General features: G+C 35.2%; 1 protein-coding gene across 2 annotated transcripts in view; it reads left to right on the top strand.

The window, feature by feature from the left end:
- Positions 1–27,099, top strand: part of ROCK1 (Rho associated coiled-coil containing protein kinase 1) — an 84,665-nt gene that overhangs the window by 24,492 nt on the left and 33,074 nt on the right. For both annotated transcript variants that reach the window (XM_058832663.1, XM_058832662.1), the window contains exons 2-13: positions 7,015–7,096; positions 10,764–10,864; positions 11,703–11,840; positions 13,023–13,198; positions 15,990–16,074; positions 17,695–17,839; positions 18,125–18,263; positions 18,688–18,779; positions 18,959–19,118; positions 21,463–21,529; positions 24,906–24,994; positions 26,548–26,596. In XM_058832663.1, coding sequence (XP_058688646.1) covers positions 7,015–7,096; positions 10,764–10,864; positions 11,703–11,840; positions 13,023–13,198; positions 15,990–16,074; positions 17,695–17,839; positions 18,125–18,263; positions 18,688–18,779; positions 18,959–19,118; positions 21,463–21,529; positions 24,906–24,994; positions 26,548–26,596 — 1,323 coding nt within the window. The remainder of the gene's footprint in view (positions 1–7,014; positions 7,097–10,763; positions 10,865–11,702; positions 11,841–13,022; positions 13,199–15,989; positions 16,075–17,694; positions 17,840–18,124; positions 18,264–18,687; positions 18,780–18,958; positions 19,119–21,462; positions 21,530–24,905; positions 24,995–26,547; positions 26,597–27,099) is intronic.

Raw genomic sequence — 27,099 nt, 5'->3', positions numbered from 1 at the left:
CTCTGGTGTGAAGGATCTATGACTTGCCCTCTGTTTTAGAAAAAGACTGAGGTGCTGGCAGTACCTCCTTCATGCTTATTGTATATAAGTTGATTTCACAGATTTTCGTGACATTTTATTTTAGGAGATGCTTCAGGTGGTAAGATCCATTGCTGGAGTGAAGAAACAGCAACATCCAGAAGTGCATGTGAAAAAACATTACTACTTGTTTGTGTATCTGTCTGTTGTCTTGCACCTGAGGTTTCCTAAAGTGCTAATATGGATATAACAATATTGGGAGGCCTTTTGGCTCTGGTGTTAGTTTCAGTGGGTATTTTGATGTGTGTGTTTGTGTGTATCAATATAAATTGATATCTGTATTGATTTGTAATCTGGTGAGTCATGTAGGAAGTGTATATTCTAGGAGTTTGTCAGTGCAAGTGTTGAACAGCTACTGTTTGAATAGAAGACAAGTACATGTATTTGTACATGGAACTACACGGAATGTGGGTGAAGTAACTTGGAATAACCCTTGAAAAAGGCCAAAATGAATGCTATAATCCATACTGTTTTCATTAATGCTGCCTTGAAGTTTCAAGATCTCCTTACTCAGGTGTTAAATCTTCACTGAGTCAAACTCTTAGCTTTTTTTTGAGTTAACGCTTCACCCTCCCTATATTTCTTTTTGAAATACCTGTTAAATCAAATTTGCAAGAGCTCCTTTAAGTATTGATGGATACTAGGAAGCAGGGAGCTCTGTAGAGTTGTGTTGTGCTGGGTGATGCATCAAGGGCCTTTTACTCAGGCTTACGTGTCAGTTTGTGTACTTTGCCTGCTCTAACAATTTAATGAAAAGTCTTAAGGGAAGTGCCTTAACTCTGTCTACATTGTCGTGTCCACTTTAAAGATGAAGTGTTAAATGGCAGTTTTCTCTTACTTGGACAGTAAAATTAATGAGTGTGATTAACTTAATGGGATCTTTTGTGTAGATAAATGTAGCACTATTGGCATAGTTGACCAGAGGATTCAATTACATATGACAGAACATTATGAATTATGATGAACACGCGCAAATCAAGGTCGGTCAGATTTGTTGATTTCAGAGAACGGGGGAAGCTCACAGTACTCATAGTACTATAGAGATATGAAAATGGCTACAATGTAGGGTACTAAAATATGGATAGTTAGGAGTTGTAGATGTTAAGACTTACTTTCATCTCTTGAAAAAAGGAAAAGTGGCAAGGAGTTTAAACTTGGGTGAGTGCCAGTCTGTCCAAGGAATGCAAATTATGGATGCTGGTAATACCCACTGGGTATTTTTTCAGTGCTTTGAATGCTAAATAAATAGTAAAATAATTGAGTGTCTCAATAACAAAATTTCAACTAAATTTCATGTATTTTTACTTATTATGTGCTGGATGATACTGCGTCATAATGAAATGTGTATGAAATAAAATTTCAAAATATAAAAATGCTATAATTGTACCCTGATAATGTAGATCATATACTGCATTTTCTACTTTATATCACTTATGAATCATGAAATATGTTTTGCTAAATTGGAATTGGTTGATGGTGTACATTTTCAAATATCCCTATAAAATTGTATTAATATTAATTCATAAATATGAATAAAACCAGCAATTACATACTTGTAGTGAGTTTTGAGATTAAGGAATGTAGTTGCAGTGTGAAGAAGTCTAGTATGATCATAGTAGTACTGGCAGTTTGACGCATTAAAACTTTGGAAGTAAGTATAGACCAAAATTTGGGAAAAAAAATCTAGTAAATGTGAGACTGCTTAAGACAAACTGAAGAAAACCAGTCTATTTTAGATGAATCTAATGAAAAGACGTTAGCGTAACAGCCTGAGAAATTCAGTGTTAATAGATTGTGTCGTTAATATATGTGTTAACGAGAAGTTTTATGTTACAGTATTCTGTATTTTTATAAAAACTGAAGGGAACTTAATGGCAAAGGCTGGGCTTGGCTAGTTGTATGAATAGATGAATGAATGGAAAGCTGGTAATCAGTCTATTTAAAACAGATTGGTCATGGAGTTTAACAGATGTATGGTATTTCACAGTCATAAGGGACCTAAAATGGTGAATAATAATTAATGATGGTAGAGCAGTAAAAATTAAGATCTAGAAAATCAAAGATGAAATTAATACTTTGTGGTGTCTGGCTGATTAAAAGTGCTAGGTAAAATTCCTCATTGAATATTGAGTGAGTGCATGGGAGAAAAACCTCTCACCTATGTTGAACTAGCTTTGATTTGTGATGCCTAGTTTTGTGAAAGAATCAATCTAGTACACAGTGACTAAAAAAATTAACTAGATATTTCAGTGAATAACTGTAAATATAATGAAGCATAGAACAGGAACTGTTGTAATGCATTGTGTTCTTATGATCTGCTCACAACTTAAATAAAATGTGCAGTCTCTCCACATGTGCCCCCGCCCCTGTTAAAAACTACCTGGTAAAAATAACAAATTACTAGAGGATGCTGATGGTGGGAATTGAAATAGCTTTCATACAAGGATAATTGGAAGAGAGTTGGCCAGTGGTGAAATGCTGCAAGTATGTAAAGCTGTGTCTTTGGGGAGGTGGGTGAAGAGCCATTGTCCCTTCTTTGGCTGAAGAGTGGTAAACTGAAATGAGGTACACTTTCATATAGCCTGTAGATGATGGAATTCATATCTGTGCAATGTTGTAAATGCAAGAAACTAAAACAGAGAAAACATTTAGACAAAAAATCACCAAAGAAAATGTTGCCTAGATTTTGTCATAGTTAACTGTGACAGTGGCGTTTCTGGCTCACGCATACACCTGAGCAGTACTTGCTTATATCCTCTTTCCTATACACTCTTACTATCATCTCCAGAACCTATTCATCCAGAACCTATTCCAGAAGTCTATTCATCTACACTGACCTTTGATTTTACCCCATGTAACTATACCTTTTAAACTTTAAAGTATGATCTGGTAATGAATGAAATTAAACCAAGAGAATATGTGGAATTGTTGGCTCCATAAGGAAGAACTCTACATGTTGCAATGACTCCCTAGTGTGCCTTTTTTAAAAATTCAGGGATAAAATTAGGTCTTTTAAATAATGAAACTATTGATGATTTCATTAAATGAATGTGATATAGAAAAGGCTGTATCAGACCATAAAACTGACTGAAGAAAATTAGAAATGAAGTTTTTCTCCTGTTTTTTAATCATCTCTGAAATAGTGTTACCATGTAAGTGGAGGTATAAGCCAATTTTTTTAGTAATCTAATTTAACTATTAAAAGGAAAATGTCAGTGTAGACCTGAAAGCTAAACAGGAAAATTGCTCTGTAATGACAAAATAAGGTAGAATGTAGTGTTAGCTGAAAATATTTCTGAGCCACAATATATGTTTCCAAGAAGTACGGAATGTGCTGCATTTAAGAAGATACATACTAAAAATACATGGAACCCATCCAAGAGGAGGAAAAATCCATCACAAAAATGAGGCCGCCTTATTTTAATACAGTGCATGGAACTGTTGGAGGTATGGTTGCTTATTATAATGACAATGGTAATTTTTTAAGAGGAGAAGAGTATGGCTGCTGTAGGTGTTGATGAAAAGATGATGTCCCTTTCTGTGTTGGCAAAAAAGTCAGATGACATATTGAAAGATCGAGCAAGATGGAATGAAGAAAGCTGAGAGATGAGCTCTCTCTGCAGCCACTGGCAATAATGAGCATGTCTCATTTGGCCTTTACCCTTTTTCTGCAAGCCATTATTTCTGCAGCTCTGTAGGATATTCCCATCTCTCTGACCCACACCACTTGGAAGCAGCACTCACTTTAACCTTGTGTACTCTTCCCTGTTTGGTGATAGCACAAAAATAGCTGTGCTTCTGTGCTTCCCTTTGTGCTGGGACAGCTTGTAGGGTTTGCAAGTTCTTTGCTTTAGCTAATGTAAGTGAAATAGGCTGTTTCATGTTTTATGTTATAAACTAGGTATCCCAAATGTTTTACTTTAATTATGATTCCATAAAATTACTTCAAGCTTAGTCTTGCATTTGCAGTCTGACACTAAAATAATATCAAGCTGTTTTTTTTCTTCAAGAACTTACTTCAGTTGAAGAAAATAATTATTTTGAGAGTTAAGGATTTATAAGTCTCTTAATTATAGAATAGTATCCATCTTTACCTTTTTTTTTAATGGAAGTTTTGAACAGGATAGTTTATTCTCTGGATACTGTAGTGAATGGGAGCTGATTCTTGAAGAGGCTTTTGAATAAGCAATTCTTGGCATGTAGCTTCCTTAGAATTGTTTACATGATCTTGAAATATGATTTGAAATGAATGGGAGATCAATAGCTTGAATCTGTATTTCTGAGTTTTTTAGTTAAGTATTTTAATTGATAGAGTTCCTATCTAAGAACTGGAAGGTAAAGAATAGAACAGGAAACATTGTATATGGTGAATTCTGAATTAAACAGTATTGAAATTTGCTTTTGCCTGTTAAAAGTGAATTTCTATACTTTTTCCCATCTTTAAAATAAGACTTTTAAAAATAACACAACAAAGTACCCAACATGCCTGTGACACCAATGAAACGATGACATTATCTGTACTTTATGCTTCTTTTGGCATGGGCTTATATTTTAGTATTTTGAAAGAAAAAGTATGATACAAAAGTAAGATTGACGTTATGAGTTTAAACATATTCCCATTTTTTGTATATTTCTGTATTCGGTGTTTAAAACCTCCCTTCCTATAAAAACAAAGAACTGAATTTTGCCTTTTGAAGCAAGCACTGAATTGAAACACCTAATTGCACAACCCCAGAGCCAATCAGGATTTGAGAATTTTATGCTGCTGCTTGGTGTGTGGAAGTTTGTGTTAGCTGTGAACCTAGACAAATCAATTGACTCTACAGATTTGAAGGCAGATTGAACCACAAATTTTGACAACTCATTGGCATCCTCTAATTTACTTTTAAAAGTCACTGGATGGGACCCAGCAGCCTCTTAGCTGGAGTTTTCCAACTGTTTCACACAGCATGGAGATAAATGTACAGAACCTACTGGTAGACTTTGCTGCTGTGGAAGCAGTTTTCATGGTTCTCTGTTGAATTTATTCAACAAAAACAAAGAATTGATTTATTCTTTTTTCCTGGATTTCCTGGATATTTACCGTGTATCTTTGGAAAAGGTGTCTTTTATTAGTTTGCAAAGTATTTCTCACTAAGTTACAGTTATCCTGCCTACATAGCTTTATTTGTGCATCTGTCTTGAGTCCAAATTGTTGTTGGCCACTACTCTCTTATTTCTACTACCAACCCATTAAATGTCGTTTCCTTGCTTTTTACTTTCCTTTTTAGTCATCAGTGTCAGTCCAAAAAGATGATCTGTTAGTACACGAGATGCAAAACCTGACTTTTTTATTTTTAGAGAAGTGAAATACTGAGATGCTTTTCTTGATTTGTATAATTTTCATTTTAACATTTCTTAATTCAAAATGAGCCATTGTATGCAGAGGTAGCTTAAGAAAGGAGTTTTTTTATGAAATTGACATTTTTTACAATATCCAGCCTAGAAAGTAATTTTGATTATCCTTGCAGCTACCCATTTTCAAATTCTAGTATGATTTTACTGCTTCTTATTATTATATCTGAAGTAAATAAATTCTATCTCACATACTTTAAAAGTGAGGACTACAAGCCAAGAAATAATTCTGATTTTGATAGCACTTGGGATTTTTCATAGTTAAACGTCAGTTCTAAAGACTGAGGTGAAAAAATAGGTTTGAATTTGAAGTGAAAGATCAAAGACTAGTATTTCAGTCTAAACCAAATGTGTTCTCAACTATATATTCCTGGAAAAGAAACTTCCAAAAAGCTTATGCTCTAGCTTATTTTCAGGCACAGTTACTTGATATACTTAGCAAAGACTGATGGATCAGTTTTCCATCCTGAAAAAAGGATAGAAAAATCCTTTTAAAAGCTGAAAGCAATCAAATTAGGTCTAGACAGGTCTGAGCTGATCAGATCAAAGATATGTCTGGTCTAATATCTTACTTCAAGCAGGTTAAATATATGTAACGTAAACACCTAGCTATGAATGGAGAAGTGAATAGCAGTACATCTCTGGCATGCTTTGGAAACATCAGTTACAATTTGTATTTTAAGACCTTTGTCTCTGTTTTTGCAGTTGTCACTTACACAATACTTACCTGAGAGAGAGGACTCCCTAATGAGCTTCGATTCTTTGTTACATAACTCGCTAGAATACTTGATCATTCTCTGTGGAAGCCATATCTGTGGGATTTAGCCAAAAAACTGAGTTTAGTTTTTCTCCAAGAAGATGCTACCATTGAGGAGTCATATCTAGTGACAGACATAGACTTAAACTTCAGGTCACAAAGTACACAGCACTTGAGACCTTTCAACTGTCTCCTTTGTTGAATTTTTCTGTTGGTTTTTTTGATGATGTTTGGTTTGCTTTTGTTTATAGGGGTGTATGCTGTGGTAGTAGTGCCTGATGGGCTTGTGGCTGTTTGATTCTAGATTTAAATTGGAATGTATTAAAGCCAACATTTTGTTCATGAGAATTCACGCTGAATTTAATGGATAAAATGCAGGGGTTTGATTCTGAGAATCAAAATTACCATCATTGTCCTATTTGCCATTTCATGTTCAAGTGCCTACTGTGTGATGCACTGATTTTAATATTACTGAACTTCATTGGAACTGCTATTTGTTCTTTTTGTATTTGTAAAAAGTAATTCTTTTCATGTAAGTATGGAGCTAATTAAGGTAATTAATAATACATAGAAGCATATGGAATTAAATTTTGATGAGTCCCATGGAAATGAAGGAGTAACAGCTGTTTCACGTAACTGCTAACAGTCATTAAATAAATGTGAATTATTTCATTTGTGAGGAAAATTGATAGGGACTACTGTTTTTTTATCTTTGCTCTTCAGTTAGCAGCATATGTAATTATTTTTCCAAATACTTAATTTTGTTTGTTTTTGGTTTTTTTCAGGATGGATTAGATGCTTTGGTATATGACTTGGATTTTCCTGCCTTAAGAAAAAACAAGAACATTGATAACTTCTTAAACAGGTGTAAGTATTTAATGTTTAATTTACTCAATAATAGAAGTCTGTAATATCAAAAATGTTTTATTTTATATACTTCAAACTGTTTTCTAGCTCTTTGAAAGGCAGCTCTTTTGCTTTCTCTTTTAGCTCTTTGAAAGGCAGCTAGGGATTTGGGGTTCATTGAGTTTTTGGGTGCAAGAGTCTTATTTATTTTATTTCATACTGAGAAGTAACAGCTGCATATGTAAATCTCATCCCCAGCAACTGAATATCCAATCTGTTGCCCCTGTAAATGGCCTTGTCTGCAGTGGTACAAAGTCTTAAGAGAAAGGCCTCTTCTCTTTGTTAGGGCAAGTCCCTGGATTCCCATAACTTGTTTTCTAATTTCACATTACTAAGATATCATAAGCAATTAACAGTAAAATGACACAGTGATGTATACAGTGTCATGAAATCATATTAAATTTTTCTTCACTAACAGACTGGAGCATGTATTTTGTAAACATTTGGATTTTTTAGTATAAAAGGTCTCTTTTCATGAAACTCTCATACTGCATGCAGCTGATGGGTTTGCAGAATTCTCTGCATTTACTCTGTATTTTTTTCACTACCACATTTCCTGCACATTGTGCTCTATAATAACATTTTAAAGTAATGAAGTTGATTTTTAATAGAAGTAATAGTTCAGTAATTTTCAGTTATAAAAACCAAAACACAAACAAAGAAAACCCCAAAAAGGCATTTATGAGTCAAAACTTTACTGAACTCTGCCAAGCTGACAATTCTGAAGATCATGGCAGAAATGTTTGCTGATTGAAGACTTGCTTCTGCCTGTAGATTAAATGGGCAAAACTTGAAATTAAGCTAATACTATTAAATTTTTACAGGCTTAAGCAAATCAATTAAATTCTATAATAAATATTTTTTGTGGTAAATATAATTTGACTAAAATAATTTCTGTCTTTGCTTTGAAATTTACGTGGCTTTTTTTTTTCATGGTTTCCATGGTGTTTTCAAATGATTTATTGCATACAAGTGCAACCTATGATAGTGAGTTTGTGGTGTTAATTTTACATTAATCTCCATTTGTGTGAATATTTGGGTCTGCTAGATCCAGTTGATGGCTCACTTGCACCTAAGCTGGTTACTGAAAGCTTAAGATGAAATGTTCTGTTTAACTTTTCACAGTTCAAACTGTGTTGATACCATATGTTGAGTTACATGCACATTTTGTATACTCAGTTATTTACTGAGAAGGTTGTGGTGAAACTTGAAGAAAAGAGAAGTTATATCAGGCAAAGGAAGTACTCATTGCAACAGATAATTTGTAATTTTTGAGTAGTGAAATCATTAGTGAGTCTCAAAAAATTTCACTTCTGCCACTGGGGCTAGTGAAAGAAAACTTTTACATTTACAACCTGATAATGAATATCTTTTAGGTATAAATTACATACTGTGTAAGATGTGATTTGAAGTAATCTGAAGGTGGAGAACAGAACACATTAGTTCCCTTAAAACTGCCTTTGAAGTATTAACTTGCTGTGTTTGCTGAAATATGAAAGCAAGCTGTGAATGTGTGAGTAGTGGCCTTAGAGGGAACTCTGAAGTCTAGTTTGCCTTGAATTTCTATTAAAAAGAATAAAAAAGACATTTTCATGTTTATTTAATTTTATTAGAAGACTGTTTAAGATACCTTTTTGCAGTATTAGCTGCCTGATTTGCAACATTATTGCAGAAATTTAAAATAAATTTCTAGATGGCAAATAAGATAGGTGTTTGCTTCCTTTATTTTGTAGACTGATTGCTCTATGAATCATTCCTTATCACCGCTTTACTTCTCACTGATTTGCATTGCATATTTGTGGAGCCTTCAAAATCTGCCTCTACTGGCTGATGTTGCGAGGATGATTTTTGCAAACATAGAACATTACTGTTTCTCTACCATATAGAATTAAAAGAATAAAGAAATGAGTATTAGAGGTTTCTTAGAGCCCTGCTTTGCAGTGGTGATTCAGTTTATTTCAAGGCAGCATCTGAGCCTATAGCCAAAGTTCAGGGCAGGTTGGAGAGGGTGATTTTTGCCATGGGAGCCACCCAGCTGTTCATACAGCATAAGCTGGCCAGGTCCTCCACTGGTCCTGGGAGATAAGGAAACTGCCTATTGAGGTATATTGCAGCCTGATAAACCTTGTTTAACAGATGTTAGAATATGATTTCCAACACTGTTGTTACTGTAACATTTTGTCTGAAGATAACTGAGTGTGAGTATGTATCTCAACCAGTAAATTTCCATTTGCAACCGATCACAAGCTTGGCTTACATTATTTTAAAATCCTTAGCCTAGGTTGCTCTAAAGATGTATTTTCCTTAATTCTGCTTTGTTCATAGGCAATTGTGATTGAATACTATTTAAAGGATTCATATCGTGCTTAGGCTTTTTCATTCAGAGAGGTGAACCTCCTGTTGTGAGATTACTAGGCAGGAGGTTAACAATAGCTAGAAAATTGCTGTCATAAAAATTGCTGCCTCGCTCCTCCTCTTCTGTAAGCCAGTTGTCACCAGGGTAGATAAGGTAATGCATTATTTGTTGGAACTACTGGATATTTTGATCCCTATGTGAAAGAATTTGTCAGAATTTAGAATTTTGCTATAATTTACCAAAATCAGCTTGTTTTATGCTGCATTGTAAATGGTTGCTTTACGTTAGATAGTAATCCCACAGAGCATTTATTCAAACAGAACTATGTTTTTTCCTCTTGAAGTGATAAAATCTTACTGAATTTTTATTGTAGATAGGCTGCTTTTGTTTTAGATTGTGGCCTGTGTAGGTAGAAACCTAATCATAATTTTCTGTCAACTGCTTCATCTTTTTTAACATATGAACTTAAAATATTTTATTTATCCTTCTTTTTCTTCCCCTGTCCTTACTTCTCTCTAAACTTTGCTTTTAGGCCCAGAATATATTATTTTTGAAAAAAAACACCATTGCATTTTTTTTTATTAGAAGCATATCTGTTTTAGTAGAACTTCCTGGCTTTTAGAAATACTGAAGCACGAAGCTTTTCTACGTAGTCCCATGCCAGTGTTGACCCACATGGATTAAAATAGACTGTTTTAATCTTTTACCAAATTTGGAATTAGAGTATCTGCCCACTGGGAGTTTGTAAATTATTCTAGTTTATAGAGTGACAGGTTTATATAAATAATTGCAATGATTCCCACTGCTGTTTTAAATTAAAATCTACTTTTTTTGAATATTAGGAATCATGAAAGTGCAGAAAAGTGAAACGTTTTTTTAAAAATATTTTTTCGAGCGTCTTGTAGTGTATTTTTTTGCACACTTTGCCAGCTGTCTTGCATATTTATTCAGAAATAATCTTTTTATGCTGATCAGCTTGCAAGAAGGATCATGCTGGATATTAAATTTTTGTATAGCTATTTTTTTTTCCAGGTAATTATTTTTAATGGAATTCCTAAATTAAAATCTCCTGTAATAAGATTGTACTGTGGAGTCATTGCACTAGGTTATATCAGGTTTTGGTGACTATGGTAATGAGAATAAAGTCATGCATTCTTGCAGAGAATTTTTCAGTGGGAAGGCAGCACTTCTAAAAACTATGGAAAATTAAAGTTAGGCAAATGGGTTTAATGAAGTTGACTATATATGAAATGTGAATTTTGTTCTATATAGATAAAGACACAGTAAACAAAATGAGGGATCTGCGCATGAAAGCTGAAGATTATGAAGTGGTGAAGGTGATCGGTAGAGGTGCATTTGGGGAGGTTCAGTTGGTAAGTTAAGTTTCTATTTGTACATTTAAACATATTCTGTAGTATTTGCTCATGTATCTGTTTCTCAGTGTAGTGTTCAGAAGATGTAGTCTTAAATATTAAAGCCTTTGACTTGACTGAAATTTTATTCCTTTACATTTTATGCAAATGTTTTTGAAAATGTCCTATTTTAGTCCTGCCTGAGTGCACAAATACCTGTTTTGCACTGTAGTCTTCTCTCTTAAAATGGAGAATATAATATGATGTGCTGCATCTAATGTGTATTCGTCATAATCAAGAAAATTAGCCTTTACCAATGTTTCCATGGACACTTGAAGTCTTAAGGGCTAGAAGAGTTTCTGCCAGTTCAGGGACTACACCAGATTTTTGTGGACATAGTTCTCATAGATGAGAGATGTGTGGTGTTTGTGATAGGTTAGCAGCCAGGCTTGTTAATCCTGCTTTATTTAATTGTGTACTGGTGGGAGAAACTGGAAATACAGCAGCAAGTACACACATCTGCTAACGAACTCTGGAAAATGCTTATAGTTTTAACTTTATGGTATTTAACAACACTAACTGCCAATATTTGTCCTTTTAAAGGCACATACATGCAAATTATGTGACTCCTGTGCCTGTGGACTTCCGTGTTGAAAAGTTATAGCAAGTATTTTAAAAGTAGTGCGTTGTCAGATGTAACTATTTTGTGGATGTATGGTATATAATCCTTTATAGTAATGTGAAGAGTCTCATAAAATGTGTTAAATGGTAAAGCAGGAAAAGTAATGTTTTCAGTCATGTCCTTAATGTGTTAATATGGCAAACTAATATGTTCTGTATGTCACCTTTGTCTTCACAGGTGAGGCATAAATCCTCAAGGAGAGTGTATGCTATGAAACTTCTGAGCAAATTTGAAATGATCAAAAGATCTGATTCTGCATTCTTCTGGGAAGAAAGGGATATTATGGCTTTTGCTAATAGTCCCTGGGTTGTTCAGGTAAAGTGACATTACTTTTAAAATACTGGCATTACAGAATAGTTTGGTTGCAGCACTGCATGACTTGGAATTACATATTTTGAAGTCTCTTTTTTGTTTTTTTGATCTGCTAGGGAATACATGACTAATACAAGGAATGCTGTACAAAAGGACAGATATCACACTTGCTTCAAACTGTATTTTGTCACATATACAAGATAAACTATACTGTTTATTATTAGAAATCTTTGCTAGATATATATTGGTGCATCTGCTGTGTAGTAGTTATTTGAATCATCCAGCACACCAGAAAGATGCACCTAAGAAAGAGCTTCTGTATATTCTAATTTCCATGTGTATCTTTGAAAATTATGCCTGCTCCGGTTATTTTTTCGCCATTTCAGTGTTGTCACTGAAAGTTTTTTGGGAGGCGCTGCTGCCTTTGAAGTTCTAAGGAGCATGCCCGAACCAATCATCGAGCATTGTGTGTGCACATGTCAGCTTGTTAATTTAAACTGTTCTTAGCCTTAAGCATATAAATTCTTCTGTTAGGTTGGAATTACACAAACTCATTCAAGATTTACCCAAGTCAAATGAGTAACTGCTTTACTATCTGTCTGGGTGTGATTGTTCAGAATAAAACTTAGGGATTTCATGCAATTTAAAGAAAAATCTGATTGCCCTACTCATGTTGAACAGAGGGTTGACAGCTTTAAGGGAAATATTTTTATTGTTTAAAGTTTAGGCTCATTTTCTGTATAATAAATAAATGTTGACATTAGAAAAATAAACATTTAGTGATAATATAAGTAGAATCAGGCAGATGTTTGCAACAGAATAGTTTCATCTTTGCATATGGGTCAACTAACATCCCAGTGAGAAAAATATTTTGTCTAAATGTAATGAGCATTCTCTGAAATTATCTCAGAATTTATTGCACCAAATTCACTAATCTTAATTTGTAACCAGCATGCTACTTCTTCCAGGGTAGAAAAGGATGGAAGATCTGCCTAAATTTTGTTCTAGAGGTTAACTTCTTTTTAGGAGGTTTGCTGAATGATGGGGTGTTGGTGCAGTTATTGTAGCAATTCTGTTACTTTGGAAATCAGCTTGCACAGAAATGCCTTTGATATGTCAACAGGTAAATTATTAAAGATAACTGGAACTTTAAGTGGTTTATTTTTTGGTTTTGCTTTTTTGCAGTTATTTTATGCATTCCAAGATGACCGTTACCTTTATATGGTGATGGAATACATGCCTGGTGGGGACCTTGTGAATTTAATGAGTAATTATGATGTTCCAGAGAAATGGGCAAGATTTTATACTGCTGAAGTTGTACTTGCATTAGATGCAATTCACTCAATGGGTTTTATACACAGGTAAGAAGGAAAAAGATGTTACATAGGATTGTTTATTTCCTGATGCTGCTAGAATTTCTTCAGTTTAGGTAGTTTTAAAATTCAAGATACTTCTTCTTTATTGTTATTCCATAATTATTCCATATTACAAATTGCAAAGTTGTTGCCATCAGAAACTCTAAGTCTGAGGTGGTATAATTAAAGTGAAGGTTTTCAGTGGGCTGATGTTCCTCAGTTTGGGGAGCAATAAAATTGTGCCACTTTACCAAGAGATAAAAAGAACAAAAATGGTATGAGCATGTTGGCTCCAAAATGGTTATTTTCTTTTGTTTAAAAAAAGCTGTTCAGGGAATTTGATCACAGTAGTCTCCACTATTGGGAATTAATTCTCTGCTAGGCATTTGAAGCCTCAGTGACCCATTAAACAAGAACCTGTGAACAATGTGAGGAAAATCTCCCAGCCATATGTTTTCATGAGAGGGGTAAGATGGAAAATGGAGATGCAGAGCAAAGGGACTTGGATTAGTTTCATATTATGTACCTGCCCTAAAGTGAAATGGTGTCACTTCTCGGATAGATTGAGAAGTTTTCTTTTTGATATTTGAACTTGTATCTTCTTCAGCTTTTAATTATATTTACTAGGAGCAGAAGAATAATTTTTTCAACAAAATATAAAGGAAGAATTTGAGTAGTGTATAGTATACACTATAGTATATACATTTTCAGTTTGTAATTTGGTCACAAGATCAGTGTTAACATGTTTTGCAAAATTTTAACGTTTTGCAAAAAAAGCAAACACAAAGCAAAATAAACTACTGATTCATTGCTTGAGTAGGATCTAGAGCATCATTAGTTATGTAGCTATGCTGCATTTAATGGGTAAATTATCTGGCTGAATGAACTATCGTATATATGTATTGCAAATTTTAGAAAGAAGGCGTTAGAAGATGCCAGCAGCACAGAGAAGATTTTTTTCTTGAAAATTCAGATTATTTTGACACTGGGACATTTTTTGGAATTTGTTTTTCCCTGTAGTTAATCTGTTCAATTCTGATGAATGAAAGGGAGCTTAGGAAAATATGGGCCTACTGCTTAATGGGTCAGGGAACGAATGACAAAGGACATGGGAATGTCTGAGGCTGCTGCCTTTACCCCAGCCTTCATTGATAAGGTCTGCTTTCAGGCCTTTCAGGTCCTGTGCCCCAGTGGCAGAACCTGGGAGAGGAAGGCATTGCTCTAGCAGAGGAAGATCAAGCTGAGTCCCAGTTGTGCAGACTGGATTACACACATGTCCAGGACACATGGTAGTATGTGCCACGGGTGGTTAGGGAGCTGCTGTCACCTTGGAAGGTGTGTGGGAATTAGGAGATTTCCGAATGGCTGGAAGGAAACAAATGGCACATCTGTCTTGCCAAGAAGGGCTGGGAGGAGGGAGTCAGAAGAGCTGAAGGCTAGCCATCTTAAGAGCAGGTGGATTAAATTGTCAGGAAGTGGTTTCCGAGCATGTGGATGGGAAGATGATTATGAGCAGCCTGCTTGGATTTATGAAGTGTGATGCATGCCTTCCCAAATCAGTTGCTTTCTGTGTTGAGATGATGGGCTTTACTGACGAGGCAGAGTATGTTTGTCTTGACTTTAGCAAGGTTGTAGATGTAGCCAGGTTAGAAAGGTACAGTTTGAACAGGTAGAGCTGTCTAGATACTCTTTGACTAGATTGTGCTGTCCAGCAACGGTCAGATACCAGCAGTTCTCCAGAGGTTTGATACCAGGATCAGCACTGTCTGTTCACAACATGAACGGTGTTCAGGCAAGACAGAAAGGATTAGTCACCAGCTGCCCAGCAGGACTTTATAAAAAAGGTGGACAGCCTGAAGCTGCATGGTGAGAAGATAAAAGGCAATGGATGACACCAGTTGCAGCAGGAGAATATCTAGGTATTCATTAGGAGTTGTTTTTTCCCACTATGAGGGAGGCCAAACAGTACAAGAAAAAGGTTATGGACTCTTCATCCTCAAAAAAAGAAAACTTGCCCGGATTTGACCCTGAGTAACTTAATGTAACTTTGAAGTTGAATCTGATTTTGTCTCTATACTTTGATCAGGCAGCTAACTTGGAGTCTTGCAAAAATCCCTCCCAACCAAAATTAATCTGTGAATGTACTGGTGCATTTGCACTACATTTCATCTGACAGTTAGGCCAGAGTTCTTCTTTGAGGTCTCTGAAATATACTTTCTCCTGAAATCTGTGTTATGCTATCTTGATAGTTGTTTCTTATTGCTCTTCTGCTTCAGTATGTTCAATGACATGAAGATGCTGCACTTTTCCAGTTACTTTATGAAAGATTGTGTAGTGAACATACTTGGTGGAGGGTAGTATAAGTTAATGCTCCTCTTGAGTCATGGGAAAATATTTGTTCACAATAATAGAATTTCAAAAATGATATCCAGTTGTTCCCTTGAAATAGAAATGGTACAGAAAAAAGGCTATGTTTTCAATGCCTATTTGACATAACCAGTGAGTGTTTTTTATGAACTTAAGGTTCAAGATTAGTGTCCACATCTATTAAATTGGGTGACTTAAGGCTGTATTCTCACATGTGTTCTACTTCTTAAAAATGTTGTAGTACAGCAGTCTGTGTTCATCATGATACTTTGAGAAAACAGGAAACAAAGGAGGCAATAGTGGTGCTTTAATGGTGCTGTTTTTCCATGCAATGTTGTATCCGAAGAGCAGTTGACTTCCATTATTTTCATAAGTTAAATCAATTAAATTGAATTTTTACTTTCTAAAATACATATTTTTCTTCTTTCAGAGATGTGAAGCCTGATAATATGCTGCTAGATAAAGCTGGTCATTTAAAATTAGCAGATTTTGGTACTTGTATGAAGATGAACAAGGTAAAGATGTTTGCAATTTCACTTTCATGTTTGTCAAAGGAAAACATACTTAAAAGTGAAAAGATACTGAAAAGTTTTAAGCTAGATGAGAAGAGTGTAAAATTCCACTCTGTTCCCTTACTGTTCTTCATGGCCTAGTGAAAGGAACTAGATGATTGTTAAGGTCCCTTCCAGCCCAAATCATTCTGTGATTCTGTGATTCATGCATCTTATTCAGTGACAATGTAAAGTGCAGAAATCATTCTTCAAGTACTGTTTTCCTGAGAAACTTTCTGAAGTTAAGCCTTTGATTGTCTCTAGATGCTTATGGTTATTTAAGTCTTTTGGTATGAAAAGCTAGTGCAAAGAAATGAGATGATTTTTACGTAGTGTGCCAGAAATGAAAGAATCAAAACTTACCTGCCAGCTGCTGAATATCAGTTGTACTTATTAGCCATTGCTGACATAGCATGAGGACAAATCAGAAGGAAACAGGAACTATTAATTATTTTTTAAAAAATGTATTCTGAGGTCATTAAAAAAAATGTTCTGCAGTGATATTCATGTACTGTGTAGCACTGTTGTTCCCTACACAAAACTGAGGGGTTTGTGTCAGCCTGCCCATATATTTGAGGAAAACATATTATGGAAATCTGAAATGCATGGTACTTAGTAGAGTTGGTGTAATATATACACTATGTTCTCATCATATTCTAGGAGATTTGAATAAATTACTGTACTTAGCTGCTGAATAAAAGGCACCAATGAAAACCAAGTGTACGTTATATGTAAAAATCCTAGTAGTCTTGAGCCTAGTCTTGGTTCCTCTAGTCTTTTGATAGAGAAAGGTTACCTTCTAGAAGAAAAACTGCTCAGCATAGGAGCTTAATTTTGGATTTGCTGCATGTGCAGCACTAGATTAATATTTATTTTATTTGATTAGTTATATCTTTTTATGCAAGTTTTTCCACTGATCTGTTTTTTAGGAATGGCATAGGATTATTTCAGAAGTGCCTGAATGGCACTGGAAAAGGGGGTGTGATTACACCTTCAGTTTTCTGGATGACAGCTCCAGTGTGACTGATCTCAGTTCTGCCAGCTGTTTCTCAGGGGTGTGAGGAACATCAGAGGTTCTTCTCACTAGTTACCTGTTCTGAAGTCTCTCTACATAGATTTTCAAAGCCTTATCTAAGCCCTGTCTTTGTAGCACTCAGTATATTGGGTCAGAGGCCAAAAAGTTGCAGTTGAACTGTTCCTTTTATCAAAATCCCTGATGTTGACCCATTTATGCTAACAGAAGAGATTTCACTGTTTACAGTACATCCTGTCAGCAAATGACACAATTATATTGGCATGAATGGCTGTGTGGTGTGTGCAGGGCCTAGATGCAATTCTGATTACTTCTTGGGTACTAATGGAGGGTTTTAAAGTAACTTCCATTGTGTTTGACAGATCTAGTGCTTTGTTCTGGCTTTAGCAGCTTAGACTTCAAAAATATATTAAAAAAAAATTTAAAAAGAACGTCTGTTGACAAAATTTAATGTGGATCTGTTGATGTTGCTTAGGCTGCATAAGCTCATGGAACTTACTGACAATTTTGGATCTTATATTTGGGCCTGGCTGTTTTCCTCTCCTTTGTAGGAAGGAATGGTACGATGTGACACGGCTGTGGGAACACCAGACTACATCTCTCCTGAAGTACTGAAGTCCCAGGGAGGGGATGGTTACTATGGGCGGGAATGTGACTGGTGGTCAGTTGGAGTCTTCTTGTATGAGATGCTTGTAGGTAAGTAGTAGGATCCTCAGAATTGACTGCACTACTTAACTGGACTCCCATGTTAAAATCACTCTTGTTTTTAACATCATTGCTCTTCTGGCATGAACTGTGGTTTACACATCCTGGCATTTACAGAATATATTTTAGAAAAATTCTGGCAGAGTTCTCAAACATCTATCCTTATCTCTAGTTCGCTTGGTTGCATACATTGTTATATATGTGAATCAAATATTGCAAATCAAGTCTACAATAGTTTTGATCTGCTTTTTGATGTTTGTGGTTCTGCTTTTTCAGGCGATACACCTTTTTATGCAGACTCTTTGGTTGGAACGTACAGTAAGATTATGAACCATAAGAACTCCCTTACTTTCCCTGACGACAGTGACATTTCTAAAGAGGCAAAAAACCTCATTTGTGCCTTTTTAACTGATAGGTAAGGTTTATATTTTACTCATTATGAAAATAAGCCTTCATTAAGAGTAGTTCTTGTCATGTTGAAAAATAAAGTATTTGTTTTGTGTGTATTTTTAAACTGCTTAAGAGAAGTGAAATTTTTAGTGCCTTGGGCCTGAGTGCAGTGTAACAACTTGGCAATTGCCTGAGTTGTCCATGATGTGGAAACAGAAGCAGCAGAGTTTCTTATAGACAAAAGTTAAAACCAGGCTATATTCTGAAATGTAGCTGCTGTGCTCATATAGAGATCTTCTTATGAAACTTTCAAGTTATGTCTACATTTTACTATAGTTTGAGAGGTATTTTATTGTCCTTGTTGTTAGATTATGCTTTAAAATGAGTCTTTCCTTCAGAATAATTAATGGAATCTCACTTTTGTGTTTAACCAAAACATTCTTTAACAGGGAAGTGAGGTTGGGACGAAATGGTGTAGAAGAAATTAAACGGCACCTTTTCTTCAAAAATGATCAGTGGGCTTGGGAAACACTCAGAGACAGTAAGTATAGCTTTTCTCAGAAATGATGGTCTGGCTTACCTAGGTATCATGTTAGCAAAAGGACTGGTGTATTTTGTTTAAAGGGGTTTAAAGTTTCATTTACTCTGTTCCAAGAAAAATTTTCATAGTGATTTGAGTAATACACTGATTATTATCATACTACTTTGCCTTTTTTCCAGCGGTAGCACCAGTTGTGCCTGACTTAAGTAGTGACATTGACACTAGTAATTTCGATGATCTGGAAGAAGACAAAGGAGAGGAAGAAACATTTCCCATACCAAAAGCATTTGTGGGCAATCAGCTTCCTTTTGTAGGATTTACGTACTACAGCAACCGTCGGTATGTATGCAGAAAGCAAATTAATGGTGTTTTCTTTGTTAGCACTGTTTCTGACTCTTACCAACCAATTTTTAGGTTTAAGTCTATTCAGATACTTATTAGTCATTCAGAATACTAAAAATTATACTGTTTTAATACTTTAACAGTGATAACCAGTACTGCAAGGCATCATTACCTTAAAATATCACATTGTGTTGTTGAGTGTCCTGTTCTGCATTGAGAAGATTTTATAATGATGCTTCAGAAGCTAAGCAAGAAAAATCCACTGTTGCCACTACCAGGCAGAGCTCCCTGCAGAGTACTGAATTGTGTGTAGAGTCATGAATCAGGGATTGAAAGTCCATTTGTTTTACTGCATATTACTGTCCCTGAGCTGAATATGAAGTTTCCATACTTTACATAAGTGTTTTAGTGTGTGGTAAAATAAACCTTGGCTTACTAGAAAGGTTTCCTACTTGCCTGCTTTCTGCTTCATAATTTTTCTTAAGTATACATCCTCTGACAGAGTGAGATTGTGATGCTTTACGGCTTCCACTATTGCTTAAAAGACTTCTAAATTTTGTCAGTCAAAGCTGTATTGATTCATGCTTTCAACAGTCATTATATTGTAGGCCCTATGGATAGCTATATCTACATTCAAAAATCTGAGTAACTTTTTAACACCTGGAAATCTGCTTTTAATTGTGGTGTCAGGCTTAAAATGAGCTAAAACTTCTAGCGGAGCTGTCAGATAGGCTGTTAGTTTTAATAGCATTTCTGGATAGGAAAATCTTAAAGGAAATAAATCTGGTTTTCGTCCTTGCATAGAAGAGGAAACACTTTCCCAAGCCTGTGGTGAAATTCTTTCCATCTCTGCAAAGAGTTGGATTTGTTTTTACTTTTTGCCATGGTAAGGTGTAGAAGGACTTGCAGGCTTTGCGTACTTTGGGTGAGTTCAGCAGTTCAAGAGTTTCACCTATTGTTCTCACTTTAGTCTGTAACTTTGAAAAGTTTTAATTTTTGCCTTCCAGGAATATTTTGGAATATATTGTCAAGAAGTAGCATATTAGGAGCTTGTTAATAACAGAATTTCTTCCTTCCCTGTCTTCCTTTTTGCGGGACAGTATCAGGAATTTAGATAATTAAGTGGCTGTATTCTTGCTGTCATTAAAGAGCTCTGCTGCTCTCTGCTACGAACATAACTTTGTAGGCTTATTAGAACTATGATGCTGACTTAGACTTTAATTTTGTCCTGTAATCTGCTGGTGTGATTGTCTTGAAAAATCTGAAAATAGTTCAAGCATTAAAAGAAAAATAAATCTATATTTGGACGTTTTAACACAGATTTTGGAATACCAGCTGTGAATGCTTTGTAGCCCTATCTGGCTTGTGAGTTCTCTTCTAGATTTGATGGAGCTGGTGCTGTGCCTGTTTAAGTATCACATTCTTACTGCTCAACAGCCCTGGTGTGTAAAATATGGTGGCTTCTTGTACTCCAAACACCAAGCTTGTTTCCTTGGAACATAGGAAACTGTTTCATTTCCACTTTGTCATTTGATTGTCTGAAAGCCGGCTTGATGTTTAATTTGACCATGGTTTGGAGATGCTTTTGATTTTACCCTCCTTGATATTTTGGAAAGGTTTTCTTATACCTGAAAATATCCACGTGAAACGAAAAGGTTGTGTTCATCTTTCTCAGTTCATGTGTTGGAGAGTTACTTCACACGTAATCTGATGCCCTTAATAGATGCTTTATGTCTCTTTAGATCAGTTATCAGGCCAAGAATATCACATCAAATACCAAAGGAATTTGAAAACAGTAATTTGTATTTATTTTCTTGACTCTCCAGAATCATGACAACTAGGAATTTATAGTATTTTTAGAAAACATTTACGTAAAATAAGAACACTGGCTTCAGGGCAAACTTCTTGTGCGTGGAACTCTTAGTAACTTTGTTGAAAGTTACACAATCTCTGCAGACTTTGCTTCATTACTGCTACTTGCTGCATAAGTGCCTGAGTAAATATTTATGGGATGGAAGCCAATGAGAGTGTTGTAACTAAGGAAAGCAAAGATTTTTTTTTAACGGTTATTAGAAAAAAGAAAAGTGGTTGTTTTAGTATTTGGCAAAAATCCTTTTTTTCTGGAGGCCTTCTATTGCAGCTTTCTACTTTAACCTTTACAATAAATTGAATTTTTCAATTAAATGTGCTTAAATCTGATTATGTTACTATTTGATTATCCACATTTTTGAGCAGTAAATATGGGAGTTATATTTTAGGATGTCTGTATTATCTTAATCTTTTTTTCATAATCTTGCCTTTAAACAACTCTTCAACTATAACTTTAAAAATATTTCTGCAGGTATTTAGGTGTCCCTGCAGAAAATTCCAATGACAACAGAACGGGCTCCAGTGTGGACAAAAGTGTGGTATGTCTTTATCTTTATTGTATCCTAATAAAGAGTCTACTGCATATATAGGCATAAACCATTTGAGTTAGAAATGTCTCAAATTATCTTAGTGTTTGGGATATGAGAAATCAATGTGTAATTTTTAGCTCTTTAGTATGGCCTCCCTAATACAGTTATTGGAAAAGCAGATTTTACTTCTTAATATAACATTGCTTTTCCAGAATTGAATAAAATAGCCAAAACTCTTTGTGGAAGAGGATTCACAGTTTTTATCTTCAGAAATATCAAAGTGCTTTGTGCAATGTTTTTAGAGTGTCTTATTGATCCTGGGTAGCTTTGTGGCAGCCATGGAGTCTGGACTTCTAGTGAACTCAGTGGGAGGTGGAAGGCAATGTACCAAGCTTGGGCATGCTGCTCCTTCACAAGCTTTCCCCACAAGCTGTTGGGAGTTAGGGCACTCTAGCATTTCTAGAGCAGTTCATCTAGCAAGAAATAAGAAAGAAGCTCAGGAATTACTTCTTCCCGAGCATCTCAGCAGTCAGGTTTTCAGGAAGGTATGCTAAGGTGCTTGACACTTGGTTGAGTGCTTGGATTCTATGTAAGTTCTGATATAAATCAAGCAATTCCTTGAGAATGGTTTGATATTTTGCAAATTACATTCTTTCCAGAAGAAAACATGGTCAAAAATTGATAATTAACTTTAAAAGATGTCTTGGCTTAGACTATGATTTACTTTGTTAGTATTTTATTCTGTTTTCTGTTGCAAGTAGAAAAGATATTGATCTGTGTTCCCTTTTCTCCTAAACTAGCAATGAAAAGGTTTAATGACACATGGCACTACCCAGAGAAAATCTGCCCGGGGAAGGGGTTATGTCCTTTATTGGGCAACTGAATTTAATCGTTGAAATGTTTTGATTTTTTATGTGTATTGATGTATTTGATATACTTCCTTTTCCTTTTAAGCATTTGACTGTTGGTACAGTAAAATTTAAAAACAAAGCCAGACATACCAATGTTTGAAAGTACTTAAAACTGTGCGCTGGCTTTTGGTTGACTTTTAAGAGTTACTGAATGGACTTGGTGTACTCAGTGGACTATTACTCAGTGTGTAGTTAAAGAATCCTCAATAGTCCTGTCCATATTGTCAGATATATTTTAATGTCTTGTGATTTTAGCAGTTTTGGGAGGTGAAAGTCTGGAAGAATTTGATTGATATAGGAAAGCTTAAATCAGTGTTAAGTCTTTACTACAAGGTATTTTTCCCCCACTGTTATTTCTCAGCTGTTTTTCTTTCATTACATGCTGCAATGAAAACGGTAATGTTGACACATGGTTAGCAAATTAATTAGTTCTGGAAATATAACACAAGATGTTACCTGGTCTCTCTGCATTTTGACGTCTGCATTTTGAATGTCTTTGGGGAGAGACACGAGTGCCACAAATTTCCAAGAAACCAATTGTTTTGCAAGTGTATAAAACTTAACAGAGTTAGGCCATGATGTTGTGCAGAAATAGAATTCAAGGTTCTTTTAATGAATATAAAACCTCTTTGAAGACCTGATTGCTTACTTTGATTTAGTGCTGCTGCAACCACCTGCAAACAGCTTAGATTTCAAGAAAATGGAGATTAACAGATTCTGTTGCACTGGATCTTAGGTTTTCTTCATTGCTCAGGGTGCAGAACCAGACTCAATATGCTGTATTTAGTAAGAAAAAAGAAAAAAGTATGACAGTTTCAGAGGGATTTTTTTCTTTACTTCTCTGTTGCAGACAGGCTTTTCTGTAGTCCTTTCTTTCCATGCTTCTTACTCAAAATGGAAACGGAGAGCAAACTGAAACTTACAGGGAGTGATTTTATAGTTAATTGTAACTCAGGATTTTCTTGAGGTATTCTTTAGTCTATTGATAGCAGATTGTGCAGAACTTTGTCCGGAAGCCTGTTGTCTCTACTGATATAATTAGACTGCTCAGCAAGCTCAGATGGGTCCCCTGGGGTACAGCCTGATGTGAGAACATGCAGAGACAGAGAGACGCAAGAGGATGCGATAGCAGTCCAAGCTAGTAGGAGTCAGTACAGAAATGCATCAGTTGCCAGATGTCTTTTTAGACTTGTTTCTCATCTATCCCATTTAGTTTCTCTGTGCACCCTGTCTGGAAGGGCTATAACATGAGTAAAAAGAAATGGAAGAGTAATCACATTGAACCTTTGTTATCCTCCATTTTGGAGCACTTGCTGTGATCTTTTCTTACTAAAGTGAGAGCCTTTAAATAGTCTTGAGTCTTGCTTTATTTCTTATTGGTTCATACCAAGGACATAAATGTGTTGTATACTGGTCCTTCTTTTCCCTCAGAGTTTAGATTTAGAAGCCATCCCTTTTTTTTAGCTACAAGCATTGTCTGATCTAGATAGTGTTATATTCTCTGTCACATCAGTAATTGTTTTCCAGAGCTGCTCTGTTAAGTGCTGAAATGTCTAATTTTTGGAAGTTTTTTGAGATCTTGGGGTTAAAACAGGAAACAAGAACGCAAAGCATCAAAACCACTTGAATATGTTGAGTCTAGATTAGGAATCTAGTGCTTCTCTATGCAGTTCCAAGAGCATTGAGGGAAATGTGTAAAAATTAAATAGGCTGAAATCCTTACATTATAAGTGGAAAGGTTATGAATCAACATGAGGTTGACTTGATGAGCTCTGTCAAAGCTGACACTGTCATGTTAACGGAGGATTTTGATGTTGGAATGGGATTATTGTGCCTAGGTATTTGGTAGAATGTAGTAGATATTTTGAGACTACATGAAAAGAATGAATTTCTGAGTTTATCCTGCTGGCAAACAGTACGTGCCATGCAATAATGTGCTGGATTAACATCTGAAGTTTGTTACTATCTTTCAAACCTTAGTACAGTTCTAGCTGTAGAAATAATCTGACTAAAGAGGTGGTGAGAGCACTTTCTCCCCGCTGCCAATAACTGACTGGCCTGGTTCTGCTTCCTGAACTTGTTGTGAGCTTGAAGATACATTGCAAAATACATGTGGTGGTTAATGCTAGAAGAAATTTTGATACTAACTGAAGTGCTTTCTAATATCTTTAGTCAGATACTGAAGATATGTCAGACTAGGAGGATGTGATTTAGCTTAGCTCTGTGAATTTTGAAGATACCCTGAAATTTCATGTGCATGCAAATGAAAAAAAACTGTCTTGTAATTAAATTGGGGGGGGGGGGGGCAGGGAGGAAGGGACACGCATCACATTTTAATAAGGTAAAATGTGGTTTTTGTGGTAGAAGAAAGTAGGCTGTGATACAATGTAAGCAGAACTGAATATTATTAAATACTTTTTTTAAAGTTTCTAAATTTAATGCATGTTCTTTCATTTATAAATACATACTTAAAGCTGGAAAATATGCAGAAGATGATCTATGAGTTAGAAGAACAGCTACATAATGAAATGCAGTTGAAAGATGAAATGGAGCAGAAGTGCAGGTGAGACTTTGAACTTCAATTGTTTATATCATTTCAATATATCTAACATTTCAGTTCTGTGTTACTGCTTCAGGGATTACTGGGGTAACAGTAAGAATGGTGTTGTAGCTCTCCAAGGGAGTTCCAGGCACAGGTTTAAGTAATTCTAAAATTTTCTTGAGTATGGTATAAAGAAATTTTTTTTTCATTGACAACCATGTAACACATGTTCTTTCTGACCACTTAAGTGTTTGAGTTTACCTGATATCTCTGTATTCAGATGTTTTATTGGACTGAGGTACACACTCATCATGCTATTTTTTTTGAAAATGTTGAGATTCTGACTATATGGCATATATTGGAGTATTAAAATTAATTAGCTGATTTCTAAATACAGGTACTTGTTGGAAAACCACTTTTTTCCTATGACTGACATATAAGAACAACTGTTTGCTTTCTAAAGTTCTGTTTCTATCATGCTGAAGTAGCATACTCACATATGTGAGAATTGGCATTTTTCTCGCAGTCACACTTAGGAACAAGCAGTTGAGATTATTCTTTTCTGATAATCAGACATTTTTATTCAGTCATGCAACCTAAATGCCCCTTCAGTTAGCTTCTCCTTTTGAAGTCTCTTCCTGAAGGATTAAATAATCTCAGGAGACAATGCTAGGTATATGATACAGGAAGAATTTAGACTTGTGAATTGGAACCATGGTGTGTAGCTGTACAAGCTCCTTAGGTGTAAACTGGTGACTGAAATGGTCTGGTGGGAATTTAGGCTGTGTGACACTGCTTACTTAAACACAAGCTCACTGTTGGCATGTTCTGATTGCTCTCCACAAGCAGGACATACATTCTTGAAGGATATTCAGTAGCTGTCTTCCTGCAGTGCTACTGAAGTTGTCAGAGCACAGCTGTGTCTGAACTGCTGTTCACTGCAGAGTTAGTAGATAGGAGATATTGCTAACTATTGTAACTGCCTCTTTTTGTACCTGCCAGGCAGCCTTGTCTGAGTCCTCTTTGTTGCCTCTGAAGAGGGGTAGCTGCCTATAGAAATGCAATGGATGTGTCAGAGTTCTTGCCAGTTAAACGAGGTTTTACTTCACTGCACTCTCTCTGTAGTCCAGTCTTCTAATACATTGCTCCAACAGAAAGGCTTTCAAATAAATTTTTATATTTATTTATATATCTTTATCTGTAATAGGAAGCTGTCTGCTGTGGAATTAATGAACTATTTTAAGTATTTGGAGGTCTCAACTAGAGGAGGCTTTAGTAGCTTAGCAGGGTGTTTTAATCTTAAGAATAACCTGTTGTGTACATACGCTGTTTTTTGCAGATTAAGGGATAAAATGTGGCATCTAAAGTTTTGCATATTTAATCTGCGACAAAGCTGATAAATATTTAGTGATATATTGTACAAAATATTTGCAATGATTGACTGTCTTCAGCTTTAAATGTTCATTACAAAATAACAGTCAAAATATAAATGTTTGCTTTACTATTGGTCACAAATCATTTCACTACAAAAATATGTATAATGTATCTATTAAATGATCTTGTTTTATTTTTAGATCTTCAAACATAAAGCTAGACAAGATAATGAAAGAACTGGATGAAGAGGTAATTTTTTTTCCTCGCTGAAGATGCCTTAATTGGCTAAAGAGTGGAGTTGAGAATAGTACTTTCATGATTCTAAGATATTTTTTCTGTGACTAAAAAAATTGGTTGAGACCTAATAATCATGTTTCAATACATAGCATTTTCATTTATACACATTTTCAAAAACTTTTCTTTCTGTAAGTCATGCTGATTTGTCTTTACTCTGCTAAGTATTTTACTTAGTCTTGCTCATTGCAAGTTTTCTGGAGTTTATCAAAGTCAATTACTATAAAAATACAGATGATCCTCTGTTGAGTCCTTCTCTTATGTCTTGATAGTAATTTTAGTAGTTGCTTTAGATATAATCGTACTAACAACAATTTTTCTAGTAATTGTATAAATTAGTCGTGTAGAAGTTAAAAAAAGCTGTCTTTTCTTTAAACCTTTCCAAGGAAGCCAGGAATTCATTCAATTGAAACAATGCATCAGTTTCCTTATTTAATTAATTGCAGAGATCCTAGTTT

The sequence above is a fragment of the Poecile atricapillus genome, chromosome 2 (genome assembly GCF_030490865.1).
Source record: "Poecile atricapillus isolate bPoeAtr1 chromosome 2, bPoeAtr1.hap1, whole genome shotgun sequence".
NCBI classification, from domain to species: Eukaryota; Metazoa; Chordata; class Aves; order Passeriformes; family Paridae; genus Poecile; species Poecile atricapillus.
The sequence above is the reverse complement of the archived record's forward strand: the minus strand, read 5'-3'. Positions and strand labels throughout refer to the sequence as shown.